Source organism: Sorex fumeus, unplaced genomic scaffold, assembly GCF_029834395.1.
Source record: "Sorex fumeus unplaced genomic scaffold, SorFum_2.1 ptg000013l, whole genome shotgun sequence".
Classification (NCBI taxonomy): domain Eukaryota; kingdom Metazoa; phylum Chordata; class Mammalia; order Eulipotyphla; family Soricidae; genus Sorex; species Sorex fumeus.
This window is the reverse complement of record NW_026606070.1, coordinates 30,511,996-30,525,508: the sequence shown is the minus strand read 5'-3', so window position 1 is coordinate 30,525,508 and position 13,513 is coordinate 30,511,996. Positions and strand designations below refer to the sequence as shown.

General features: G+C 42.2%; 1 protein-coding gene across 33 annotated transcripts in view; it reads left to right on the top strand.

Annotated features, from left to right (window-relative positions):
• The first annotated feature begins 7,985 nt into the window (after positions 1 to 7,985).
• The window catches only part of FIP1L1 (factor interacting with PAPOLA and CPSF1), a 70,473-nt gene continuing 64,945 nt past the window's right edge, over positions 7,986 to 13,513 (top strand). For 7 of the 33 annotated variants that reach the window (XM_056111348.1, XM_056111361.1, XM_056111359.1 and 4 more), the window contains exons 1-4: positions 7,989 to 8,270; positions 9,412 to 9,456; positions 9,561 to 9,600; positions 12,542 to 12,599. In XM_056111348.1, the coding sequence (XP_055967323.1) occupies positions 8,186 to 8,270; positions 9,412 to 9,456; positions 9,561 to 9,600; positions 12,542 to 12,599 (228 nt within the window). In that variant the 5' untranslated portion in view covers positions 7,989 to 8,185. Of the gene's footprint in view, positions 8,271 to 9,411; positions 9,457 to 9,560; positions 9,601 to 12,541; positions 12,600 to 13,513 lie in introns of all 33 variants that reach the window. The other 26 variants (XM_056111357.1, XM_056111354.1, XM_056111365.1 and 23 more) reach the window with 8 other exon arrangements.

Below are 13,513 nucleotides of genomic sequence, written 5' to 3'. Positions count from 1 at the left end.
TACACGTGGTCCGGCCTCTGACTCGTCCGCTGGCGGCGCACGGAGATGACGTCACAAGCCCTGATTGGCTGGTAAGAAAAAGCGCGGAAGGACAGAGACGTCTGGGAAGAAGCGGGCGGAGCTACGTGCCTGGAACTTCCCGGTACCTGGAAGTTTGAAAGCGCCACTAGTGAGGAGGGGCTGCCTAATATTATAGCCAGTGCCTAGCTGTTTGTCTCCTTGTGATCACATGACTTTTCATTATTCCTCTTGAGCGAGAGCTCTGGAGTAATAAAAACTGCACTCATCTACTAATCCTCTGTTTTATTTAGATCTGAACGCCTCTCTAAAAGTTGTCACTCGGGAAGGGCGTGATAGTACAGCGGATAGGGTGTTTGCCTTGCACACGGCCCACCTGGGTTCGATCCCTGGCATCTCATATGGTCCCCCAGACACCACCAGGAGTAATTCCTGAGTGCAGAACCAGAAGTAACACTTGAGCATTGGCTGGGTGTGGCTCAAAAGGCAAAACCAAAACAAAACAAAATAAAAGTAGTCATTCATAGAATGACTGCACTCATTTGGAGAGTGGGAAATAAAATAACATAGTATGAGATTAACACCGAAGGACAGCGCAGACAATGGCCAGGAGGATTGGTTCATCCTTGGAAGCCTGCCTCAAGTGCTCTGGGAGAAGGCAGCTGGAATAGAGAAGGGACCAGTGATGGATGGAGGTATCACTTGGTATAGGTGATGTGAGCTGAAAGTTGACTAAGGACCAAACATAATGGCCTCTCAGTATTTGTATTGTAGACCATAATATCCCAAAGAAGAGAGAGAAATTAAGAAGAAAACTACCTGCCATAGAGGCAGGGGTGTGGTGGAGTAGGGGTGGCGGGAGAGGTATTGGCGACACTGGTGATGGAAAAGCTACACTGGTGTAGGAATTGGTTTTCGATCATTGTACGACTGAAACTCAAACATTAAAGCTGTCACTATCTCATGGCTACAAGTAACCCCTGAGCACTGCCAAGTATGACCCCAAACCAAAAAATAATAAAATAACATATTTGTTCTAGTGTGCTAGAGAGCTGGTATCCCCAACACTAAAATGTAACAGGTACTCATAACTGTGTTAAATAAATAAATATTCAATCCATATCCGATAGCACAGCGGGTAGGGCGTTCGCCTTGCACGCAGCCAACATGGCCGACCCGAGTTTGATTCCTCCGCCCCTCTCGGAGAGCCCAGCAAGCTACCGAGAGTATTTGATATGCCAAACACAGTAAAAACAAAATCTCCAATGGAGACGTTACTGGGCCCGCTCGAGCAAATCGACGATCAACGGGAGGGCCTTTACCTTTACCTTTATCTGCATAATAAAATATATTTTCAACCAAATTTTTATCAATATGTAAAACATTTCAGGTTCTATATTAGACAAAGGTACAAAGAAAAATAAAGGTACAAAGAAAAATAAGCTACAGCCTTACCTTCAAGAGAATCTAAAATAACCAGAGAAATAGCACAGAGGTTAAGCCATTCACCTTGAACAAGGCTGATCCCTGTTCTTTTCCTATAAACTCCTTCTTGTGCCCATGCAGACAAGGTTGTTGCTTTTAGGCCACAAGTACAATATCTTCCAATCTGTAGGCCTGTTGCTAAAGGGTCCTTTTACTCGACCCACTCAAAAATATAGATTTTTGGGGTGGATACATTTTCACTATAACAAATGGTTGAATGGAAGTAGGAAAGGGCAGGTTTGGGAAGGAGTGCACACATTTTGGCTTGATCATAAATTTGAACTATTTTCCAAGAGAGCTATCAACTAAAGCATCGAATGAGTAGCTTGTTCTGAGTTCAAAGAAAAGACTGATAGAGAAATTGGGACTCATTGGATCCTCTGTTATTTATTTATAATATAAATTATATTTATTTATTTATTTATTTATTTGACATTTGGGGTCACATCTGGAAATACTGAGGGGTTACCCCTGGCTCTGCACTCAAAAATTATTCCTGGCAGTTCTCAGGAGACCATAGGGGATGCTGGAGATCCAATTCAGGTCAGCTGCGTGCAAATGCCCTACCCTCTGTACTATAACTCCAGACCCACATAAATGATTTAAAAGGTTGAGAGCAGAGACACAGCTCAAAGTCTGAGCACATGGTTTGAAAGCAGGAGTCCTGGGTTACATCCCAATATAGCATGGTCCCCTTAGCACTGATAGGAATGATCACTGACTGCTGACCACTGAACCATGATTACCCTTTGAACACTTGTGGTAATGAACCAGAAAAACAATAAAGTCTGAGACTTTCAAAATAGCTGAGAGAAAACGTTTTAAAAATCTCACAGGATGGACAGCAAAGAGTAGAAAATCTGGAGAACAGTTATTTCAAGCTCTCAGTGGTTATGGCAGAGTCAGGCTAATTCCTGCTAAGATTATACACATAAGGTGAATAGATTTACCTGATGAAAATGTGATTTTAACTACTTAATATTCATTCAAAGCACATTTACTTGTATCTATTCAAACATATTTATGGATACTTGCTGTCTACTAAAGACAAATAATGGCTATTTCATTTAATTTTTACCATTGAAAAAATAATTCTAGGAAATTATTTTCTATATATCATCTAGTAAGCACTCCCTTTTAGTATTTTCTAGAGATAAATTTGTGCCCATGCAGACAAGATTGTTGCTTTTAAACCACAAGTGCAATATCTTCCAATCTGTAGGCCTGTTGCTAAAAGGTCCTCTTACTCAACCCACTCAAAAATATAGGTTTTTGGCGTGGATACATTTTCACTATAACAAATGGTTGAATGGAAGCTTTGATGAATGATGAATGGTTGAATGAACTGATGCTTTGTCATTTGCTTTGTGAAGAAACAACTGAAACTTAAACTATAAGTAAAGTAAGTAAAGGTCCTCCCGTTGTTCATCGATTTGCTCGAGCAGGCCCAGTAATGTCTCCATTGGAGACTTTGTTGTTACTGTGCTTGGCATATTGAATACGTCACGGGGAGCTTGTCAGGCTCTGCCGTGCGGGCGAGATACTCTCGGTAGCTTGCCGGGCTCTCCGAGAGGGGCGGAGGAATCGAACTCGGGTCGGCCATGTTGGCTGCGTGCAAGGCAAACGCCCTACCGCTGTGCTAATAAGGGAAAATACAATAATACATTCAATACTCTGCAGACACATGTCTATGTGGGTAGATGAATTTTGGTGCAAGGAACTGAACCCAGATCTTTTGCATGCAACGTATATTATAGTTTACTATTAAGCCACATCACCAGCTTTGAAGTCATACTTTTATATAATATCTTCCATTTATATCTTTGATGTATCCCTGGGTGAATTAGGAGATAAAGACATCTTTACTATCTAGTAACAGCTTTACTATCTAGTCATACCTTTACTATCCAGTCACAGCTCAGTTTGGAAACAAGACCTTTTAAGAGTGGTTATTAGTTATTTATGGGCTTCTCTTCTCATGGATGTCTTCATTTTAAAAGCTTAGTTCAAATGCTACCTCCATGGTAGAGGCAATTTTGTTGCATCAATTATTATTTTGGGGGGTGTCACACACACCTAGCAGTGCTCAGGGGTTATTCCTGGCTCTGCACTCAGGAATTACTCCTGGCAGTGCTTGGGGACCATATAGGATGCCAGAGATTGAACCCAGGTTGGCCACATGCAAGGCAAAGGCCCTATTATTGCTCCAGTCCTGCATCAATTATTATTCATCAGTCCTTCATTTCATTTAAGTAATGCCTTGGAAGCAAGCTCATTTTAGGCACTGGAAAGAGAAAGACAATCCTCAGAAAATGGCATTGGTTCTCCCATGAAACCACCAAGGTTCATCAACTCATGAAATGTTAAAAAAAATAAGTGGGACTAGGAGTGGTTATTCTTTGTAAGAGATGAGCAGATCTAAATGCTTAGGCAACATACCACGAATGAGAATCACAGATGAGCACCTCTTGTTTAAGGGAAGCCTGGGTCTCATGAATAGTTTTGCAGATATGTATGTAGATAGGTCACCCAATTACTATGTAATGTGATAGATTCATGCCAGATTAGCAGCTCAGAAACTAGGAGGAAATGGTTTGTACTTTACTACCTCCACAATCTCACCAGTAATTCCAACTTTATCTTTATCCTTTCCCCTCATTCATTCCACTCTATTTGTTTTAGATTCCTCAAAGATGCCAAGTATGCTCTGTCATAGAGTCTTGCTTTTGTTGTTTGTTTTAGGGCCATATCTTGTGATGCTCTGGGGGTACTCCTGTCTCTGCACTCAGGAATCACCCCTTGCAGTACTCAGGGGACCATATAGGATGCAGATGATAGAACTTGGGCTGGTCATGTCCAAGGCAAGTTCCTTACCTGATGTACTATCTCTTCAGACCCAGCCCTGCATTTTCTATTCTCAGTTATCTGATAGGACTTCACCCAGAAAGCCAAGGGACCTACAGCTTTCCTTTCAGATATCGACTCAACTTCTTCACCAGTAAGTTTTTCTTGGACCATTTGATAAAAGAGCACCCATTTCTCCTCTTCAACACTTCTCTCTTGGAGTCCTTTTCCTGTTTACTCTTTGAAATTCTTTTTTTTTTTTGCTTTTTTTTGCTTTTTTGGGTCACACCCGGCATTGCACAGGGGTTACTCCTGGCTCATGCATTCAGGAAATACTCCTGACAGTGCTCAGAGGACCATATGGGATGCTGGGAATCGAACCAGGGTCAGCCACCTGCAAGGCAAACACTCTACCCGCTGTGCTATCATTCCAGCTCCACTCTTTGAAATTCTTATCCATATGTAATGTATTGCACATTTACAGGAGGATTTTGTTTTTTCTCAGTGCTGAATCTACCTAGCCCAGAAACTTCCTTACACTTGCTAGACTCGGCAAAATTAGTTTTTTGAATAAAAAAAAAGGGAGATGAAATTCTATACGATGCACAAAATAGATTACACATCAACAGACTTAAGACAGAAGAAAGGTATTAAACAGATAAAGTGGACAGAATATCAGTAAAAGGGGTGTTCATAGGCAATGCAAATTAAAACCACATAATTTACTTAACACAATCTGTGTACTAGAGGGTAGGGAAAACCGTGAGGCTCCATTATAGCATAAATCTTCCATAGTAAAGAGTTAATTAACACACTTAAAAAATTGAGAGTTCTTTAAGGGCAGCGATCATGTTTTACTCTTTATTTGCTTAGTTCTAAAGAATCAGCAATTTTTTTATGTAGGAGTACTGCTATTTATTCAGCCACTGATCAGCTGATTTAATTGTACATGAACTCCACCTTACTTTTTTTTTCATTTTTTATAATTTTATTTATTGAATCACCGTGAGAGCAGTTACAAAGCTTTTGGGTCTAAGTCTTGGTCATACAATGAAACACCCGTACCTTCACCAGTGCCCATTCTCCACCCCCAACAACCCCACTATACTCCCATCCCACACCCTCCCCCTACCTGTGGGGTAGATGATTTCCACATTACTCTCTCTCTACTTTGATCACATTCAATATTTTGACACCAGACCCACCTTTATTATTTGGGATTTTACCCCAACACTCAGATCTGCTGAAAAGGCAACAGTAGACAATTTGTTTTCTATTGCTGGTTACGAATAACATATGATGTTGCGTGGCTGCAGTAGTGGCCACACGATTTTGAAATTCCGAAATTTTAACACTTAAATCTGGAGGGATTTCTGCCAAAACCTGCTGGGTTCCGAGATTTGCTCCTGAGTCTCTGGGATCATGGCCATTAAGCAGCTTGATCAGGAGCCAGAAAGGCCCTTTGTGGGCGATGACTTGGGGTCTCGTTGGGATGGGGAGGACAGGACCGGTTCCACCCCATCTTGTGAGGCCCTGTGTGTCTTGTCCCTACGGGTCCAAGCCTGACTGTCCAATGGCCTCTAGAGGATGGCGGCCACTGACCCACCAGGGGGAGCAGGTGGAGGAACAACACCCTTCCCCCCATGGGGTGGCCCAGCGACAGTAACCTACCGCGTGGTCCGGACACATTTCTGCCAAAAGCCACTGGGTTTTGAGATTTGTTTCTGAGTCTCTGGGATCATGGCCATTAAACAGCTTGATCAGGAGCCAGAAAGGCTGTTCATGGGCGATGACTTGGGGTCTCATTGGGGTGGGAAGGACGGTCGACCGGCTCCACCCCCATCCCGGGGGGCCCAAAATGTCTCATCACTGCGGGCCCAAACCTGACTGTCCAATCGCCTCTAGAGGATGGCGGCCACCGAGCCACCAGGGGGAACAGGCCAAGGCATGAAACCTATTCCCACCTGGGTTGACCCGGCACCGGTAACCAACTGCAGGGACTAGACGCATTTCTGCCAAAAGCCTTTGGATTCCAAGATTTATTTCTGGGTCTCTGGGATCATGGCCATTAAGCAGTAACCAGAGAGTCCTTACTTTCAATTATATAGCTGAGCCAGAGGTGGTTTGTGGGTGTGTCTCCCACATACCTAACTTTTGGCCGTTTACTTTCTTGGTAAACTTTGCCCTCAGTTTTTGGGGTCTGGCCAAAGGCACAGCAACAATTTTGGGGTATCTGGAAGTCTGAAGGCGCCATCAGGCTGCTGATGCACTCGTGTCACAGCTACAGATTGACCTGCTGGCGGCACCATACCCCCAATCAGCAATTATTATACATAAAATAATTGTAGATATTCGGCAATTATTAAATGCATTTATTAGCCAGCAAGTAATCCCATTGGTTTTTAAAACCTAAAATGAATTTTTTTCATTGAAAAGTTAGTACACTTTTTTAAAAAAAAAATTTTAGATCAAAAGGGACTAAGAGATCATCAAATTAGCTTTCCTACAACTTAAATGGGAAAACTATAGGGAGGTTGATTACCTGAGAATGGAACCAAATGGTTTGCAGTTAAGAACTAGAACAACTACTTTGACTCATTTTGTGCCATTTTCTTGAAAGAAGAGTTCTCAAAACTTATCTATTGAAACAATAACCACTCATACATTATGATGTATCTTCGAGAAACCCTGGTGCAAATCTTGTACAAGAAATCCTTACAGTAACAAGTTTAAATTAGAAAATAATTTTAAGTGAAATGTGAAAGCAATCTACATACATATAAATAGGAATATAGCCACATTCATTTTGTGATTGCCATATCGTAGAATATTATGAAGCACTTAAAAATGAACACAGTTTGATATATACTAAGATAGATAGAACCTTTACCACACTATTATAAAAAGGGGGTGCGGGGAGCAAAGCAGCTAGCAGAATGTTACACATAGTATTACTGCTATCTTGAAAACTCCTAGCATCTTAGTTTTCGTGCCCTAACAATACACACCTGAAGCAAACACCCAGCAAACTGCGGGATCTGCACACTTCACAGAAAACAAGGGCTGCCTCTGGAAAAGTGGAGGTGTTGGACTGTATCTGTAATGGTCTAACAGGGAGAACGCATCTATCATACCTCAGTTTTTTGTTTTAGTTAGATATTGAACCTCAAGTAGCCTGGAGTGATGATTTCAGTCATGAGAAACAAGACCTTTCCTCAGAGCTCTGAGTCAAGCCATACAGTATACCAACTAAAGAATAAAGCCAACTCTTTCGGGAGAATAAAAACAGAAAGAGAAAATACCAAAAAAAAAAAAATCAAAAGGAAAGGTAAAAATGAAGTACCCATGGGCAAAAGCAATAAGGACTACTAGAGGGAGGGTGGGGGAGGGGAGGCGCAGCTGACGCAGCCGCGGGCGAAAAAGCCTCGCTGAGAGGCAGAGCGGGATTTCTTGGGGGCGGGGCCTCGGCCGCGCGCAGGCGCAGTCAGGCTCAGGTGGCCGCCGCCGCCGCCGCCGCCGCCGCCGCGGAAGCGAAGCCGCCTGGAGACGCCGCGCCGCTGGGTCGCCGCTGCGCGTGCGTAGAAGCCGCGCCGCGCCGCGCTGAAGCCTGTTCCTGCCGCCGCCGCCGCCGCCGCCGCCACCGCCGCCTCGGCCGCCTGCCTGGGCTGGTGGGGGGAGGGGGTCTCGCGCTTTCTCCGTTGGCTAGTCGCCGGGTTCACCTCAGGCTCGCGGCCCCCCCCCCCAGCCCTCCCCGGGGCAGCGAGGTTGGGGGGACCAGGGTTGGAGGGGGCTGTGGATCGCCGGCTTTCTTAGTCTTTAAGTGGCGCTCGGGGCGGCCATGTCGGCCGGCGAGGTCGAGCGCCTAGTGTCGGAACTGAGCGGCGGGACCGGAGGGGATGAGGAGGAAGAGTGGCTCTATGGCGGTACGGAACTCCCTGTCCCTTCTCTCTCTCGCTTCTCCGGGCTCCTCCGAGCCGCCTCTCCGGGCCCGCCGCGGCCTGTGTGGGGGAGCCCGGCCCGGCCTGTCGCTCCCTCAGGCCGAGCGCGGCGTGCGCGGCGTCCCGCCCGGCCCACGCCCCCCCCCACGCCCCCGCGCGCCCCGCGGGCCGGGCCGCGCGGCCGCCGCTGCCCGCCGCCCGGTGGTGCTCCCCGGCGCTCCTCCCGAGGCGCCTCGCTCCGTCCCCTCGTCCCCCCGGCTGCGGGACGCCCTCCCCGACCCTCCCTCCGAGCTACCCACACGGCCCTTCCGTACTCAGCGCTCCGCCGAGCTGCCGCTGGGAACAGCACCACCCCCTGCCCCCGCTCTAACGTCTCGTTTCTCGGGACGGTCAGTGTGTGGGGGATGCACCTGCCAAAAGGGGGGCACCTCCTTGCCCGAAAGTCGGGCTTTTAAAAGTCATTTAAGGAGAGATGGAATACCTCATGGCCCATAAAGAAAAAACCGAGTGTCTCCTGTGTCCAGGTGAAGTTTTTTTTTTTAACCCCCCCCTTTTTTTTTATTTTTGAGAAAGAAAAAAAAAACATTTAGAAACTTTCCCCATCCTGAACGTAGTTCATTGCGCCTCTTATTTCAGTTTTCGGTAATCGTTTCATGCATTTTTTCTCGATTTGAGTCCATCATGTAAATTTGGAGGGGACTTAACTTCAACCTCTGGTTTTCAACTTTTTATGTCGTAGTACCCCTCCCCCCCCCCCCCCCCCCCCCGCAGTTCCACTGGTTTTGAAAGTGAATTTTTTTTTTTCCTTATGCCTAAAAAGCATATTCTGGATTGACTTTGAAAGCAGCGTGAAATGGCACGTTTGGGCACCAGGCAGCTCCTTAATGACGTCACTTGAACAAACTCTTGATTTGGAGAAACTGATCTCTGGTGTAAAGATTTTTGTGTTAGTAACGCTCTGAATTGCTAGCGTGTAGGAGTTCTTTGACCGACCTTTCAAACCGACCTTTTAATGAAGCTTATTTTTATAGAAGTAAAGTCCGCGTTTTTGATGTTATTTTTTTCCTATAAGAGACGTATCTTGTGAAATCATTGTAAAGTGATCTAACTTTGGATGTGCTTATAGGCCCATGGGACGTGCATGTGCACAGTGATTTGGCAAAGGACCTAGGTTAGTGCTTGTGATGATCACTTCAGATTTTCTTTATACTGCTTTCCTTAGCGTGATTGGTTTTTTGATTTAATGTATTTATTTGTTTGCGTTTTTTTTGGTAGATGAAAATGAAGTTGAAAGGCCAGAAGAAGAAAATGCCAGGTTAGTGGAAATTTCTCATGGATTTCTACACCAATTATGTGGTCTAGTGTAGTTGTGTTGACAGCTTGTCATAATTTTTTTCATTCTAGTCAGTGGCTTGATTACAACATTTTGACTCAAAGTTAGAAGATATTAAGAGGTTCCTCCTATTTCAGGACCTATTTCATTTGGTTGCCAGTAGATGAGGGAACAAAGTTTTTGAAGTTAAAGATGTGATTACTTTTCACTATCAAGATTTTTTTTATGATGTTATGCACTTTTGATTCTATTTAAACATTCTGAGTTTAATGCAAAGTGTGATTAGTGAATTTGTTATGATTGTGTCTCTTTCTCTGATTACTAGAAAGGTATGAGTATTATATTAGGGGAGCCAGAAATTTGCTTTAAATTTCAAGACAGCACTTGTATACAAGTTTATAGACAGGCTGAAATTAGTCTCATTAGATTCCTTGGTCTCCTTTATTGAGGGAGGAGTGGTTAGGAAAAATGTTTCAAGATTATTTGGGCTATTGCTATAAGGAGGGTTATAATTAGGAGAAATAAAAATCAGGCATTAGTAAGGATATGGAGCAACTGGAACGCTTTCGTGCTGATAGATTGTAAACTGTTATAGATTGGAAAACAGTATGGCAGGTTCTCAAAAAGTTGAACAGAGCTATTATACCATATGACCCAGAAATTCCACACCTAGATATACGCATTTGAGCGATGAAAGGTATGTCTGTACACAAACATCTACATAAATGTTCATAGTGATTTTATTCATAGTCACCCATGAATGAAAACAATTCGGGTGTCCATCAGATGTGTATAATAAACTGGTATAGCCATACAAGAGATATCAATTTTAAGTAAAAAATCAGTGAAATACTGTGCACTGTGAGGTGCAGTTTTATCATGCTTCCTGTGTTTTAATGGTAATTGCAAAGTATTCATTTCTGAAAGTCTGTTGGGCAGACAGCTCTGTGAGACCTCTTGTTCTGGTGCAGTTTGGTAGATCACTTCTTGGGCCTATGTGAAGAGAGTTCCCACTATTTGAGTACACTCCACTCTTGTGACTGGCTCATTGTTAAATCTGTTAAACCATTGGCATTGCATTATATTCACTTATGTTAGTTTCTGGCTTTCTAAGTTTTGGCCAAACAGACTATTAGGTGACGTAAAAAAGCAAGCTGAACTTGCTGAAGCTTATTGAAGTAATAGGTAACTAAATGTACTGAGGAATGATATTTGCATTTTGTTTCCTCAGATCAAGCAATTGAACAATGAACGTTTAACAAGTTTTTCAGTTTTCAACCTTTTGTTTTGCTTTCTTTGAGGATTGTGTTGCAAAATACCACTAGAGAGTAATGGACTTCTAGAGAAACTGAATGACAAGTTTCAAAGAAATTAATAGTAATCTAATGAAGAGTTCTGAGAATTTTTAGAACGCTTTTATTTTATTTTTGCTTTTTGGGTCATGGCCAGCAATGCTCAGGGATTACTCCTGGCTCTGCACTCATGAATTACTCCTGGTTGTGTGCATGGTACCATTTGGGATGCCAGGGATCATACCTTGGTCAGCTGTGTGTAAGGCAAACAGCCGCCCCACTGGACTCTGGCTTCCTGAGCTCTTACTAATTGTGAATTAATTGCTTTGTGCTTTTAATTTCCTTATCTATAAAATGGAATTACTAGTTAATTCCCACTATCAGTATTACTTTATTAATTTTAGTTTTGGGGCCACACTCTGCCATGCTTGGAATCACTTTTATCAGGCTTTGGGGATCATATGGGATGATGGGGCTCCATCCTGGGTTCGCCATGTGCATGGCAAGTGCCCTACCCACAGTACTATTGTTTTTTTGTCCCAGAATTATAATTTAAAACAAAATCATACTGTAGCAGGATTTCTTAAACTTTTTTTTACATGCGACCTCATTTCACCCAAGAAATTTATGCATAATCCAGGCATATCAAACATTTAGTAATAATTACAAATTTATTGTAAAATTTTTTTTGCTACATTTACATTTGGTTATGCAACCCCATGTTATGTCATGACCATAAGGGATCATGATCTGTTTTAAGAAGCTAGGCTCTATAGTAGTAGAGGTTTTATTTGGTGGTCAGTTGGCTATGTACTTGTCTTACTTGGAAATGAATACTTTATATATCTATTTTGTTGTAACCGGACAGATTGTGGTATTAATTGGCTTTTGGTTTGCTTATATATATTTTGCTTTTTCTTGGGTCACACCCAGCGATTCTCTGTGGTTACTCCTGACTCTGCGTTAAAGAATTACTCCTGGTGCTCAGGGGGCTATATGGGATGCTGAGGATCGCCATGTGCAAGGCAAACGCCCTATCTGCTGTACTACTGTTCTGACTCCAGTTAATTTTTTAGATTAGAGTTTTGTCTTGATACTTCTTGTTAATGTACAATTGGAAGTCCTAAACAAAAATATTTTTTTTAATTTAAATTTTTCTTCCTGTGCAACTAAGAACATTTCTGATAAGATTGATGAAACAAAAAAAAGATGTTTGTATGTTAACTGAATAGTGAAAGATTTAGTGTGATAATACCCTAAATCTGAGTTTCTTGGGCCCCAGGGAAGAGAAAAAAAAGCTATCTAATGTAGACCTTAGGTAGTATTCAAATGGTTTAGAATAAGTAAAATTGATTATGATGCATATTAGAAAAGTGTTAAAAACCTTTAATTATACCTTTTCCAAGTTTTAAATTTGGTGTCCTTAACAAATTTTGGAGGCAATTTTATTTCACCTTCAGTGTTTAATATTTATTTAAAGCAAGGCGTAGGAATAGAAGAATAAACAGGCAACTCGTACTTAGTTTTACCTTCTCAGTGTGGACAATTTTCGGAAACTATCAGAACTAGGTAGTATAATCTGTCTATTCTGAAAAGTAACAACAGACATGTGTACTTGTTTTTATTTGTAGTGCTAATCCTCCATCTGGAATTGAAGAAGAAGCTGCTGAAAATGGTGTACCTAAACCGGTAACATAAGGCTTTGGAATTCAGTTGCTTCCGTATTTAAAATCTGTAGATTTCTAGTTAAGATGAAAGTCTAAATTTAGCTAAACTTTTGAGTATCCTGCATAATCTGGTTGTCAGGTATATTTATTTGATGCACAGTGAAAAGAAATAGTGGGAAGATATTCAAATGAAATAGAGTGTGTGCAGAGGTTTATTGCTTTCATTTGAGTTCTGAACCTGTTAGATTATCACAGTTCTTTTTTAAAAAATTGTTGTTGTTTTTTTAAGGAAAATTTTATTTTGTATGTTGATCTCTGACCTCATTCACCTTAAAGTGATGTTTTGCAGGATTAATTTACCATGGTCTTTTGAAGATTTTAATATATTCAGTTATTTCTATGAAACAAAGAGATTAAACTTGTCTGGTTAAAAATGTTCTTCCCAGGTTGCTGTTTTTCAGTCTTTTTCAGACTCTGGCCCCTTCCAGCCTTTTTTTCCACTTGTGGACTGCCCTCTCCTGCTAATGGTCCTCTAGCCTCCTACTTTCTCCTACCCATGCCCGTTGCCCCTTGGAACATCCTGGTCTCATACCGTCTCTTATTGATAAATACTGGTTTAAATGATGCTTTTTTTTTTTAAGTTAACTAATAGAATACTATGGACAAAATAGCTTTTTAGAGCCAAAATAACAATTTCCTAAGTATGCTGATGTTTTTTAGTTTTTCAGATAAAATACATTCCCAGTCATTTTGTTATAAGACCTCTTCTAGATATAAATGAATGCCATGACTGGTGAGCTCTTTGGTGACATTTTGTTGCTTTTCAACCTAACACTGTGCCTAGTATGATTTTTTTTTTCTTTTTGGGTCACACCTGGTGATGCACTGGCTCTGCACTCAGGAATTACTCCTGGCAGTGCTCAGGGGACCATATGG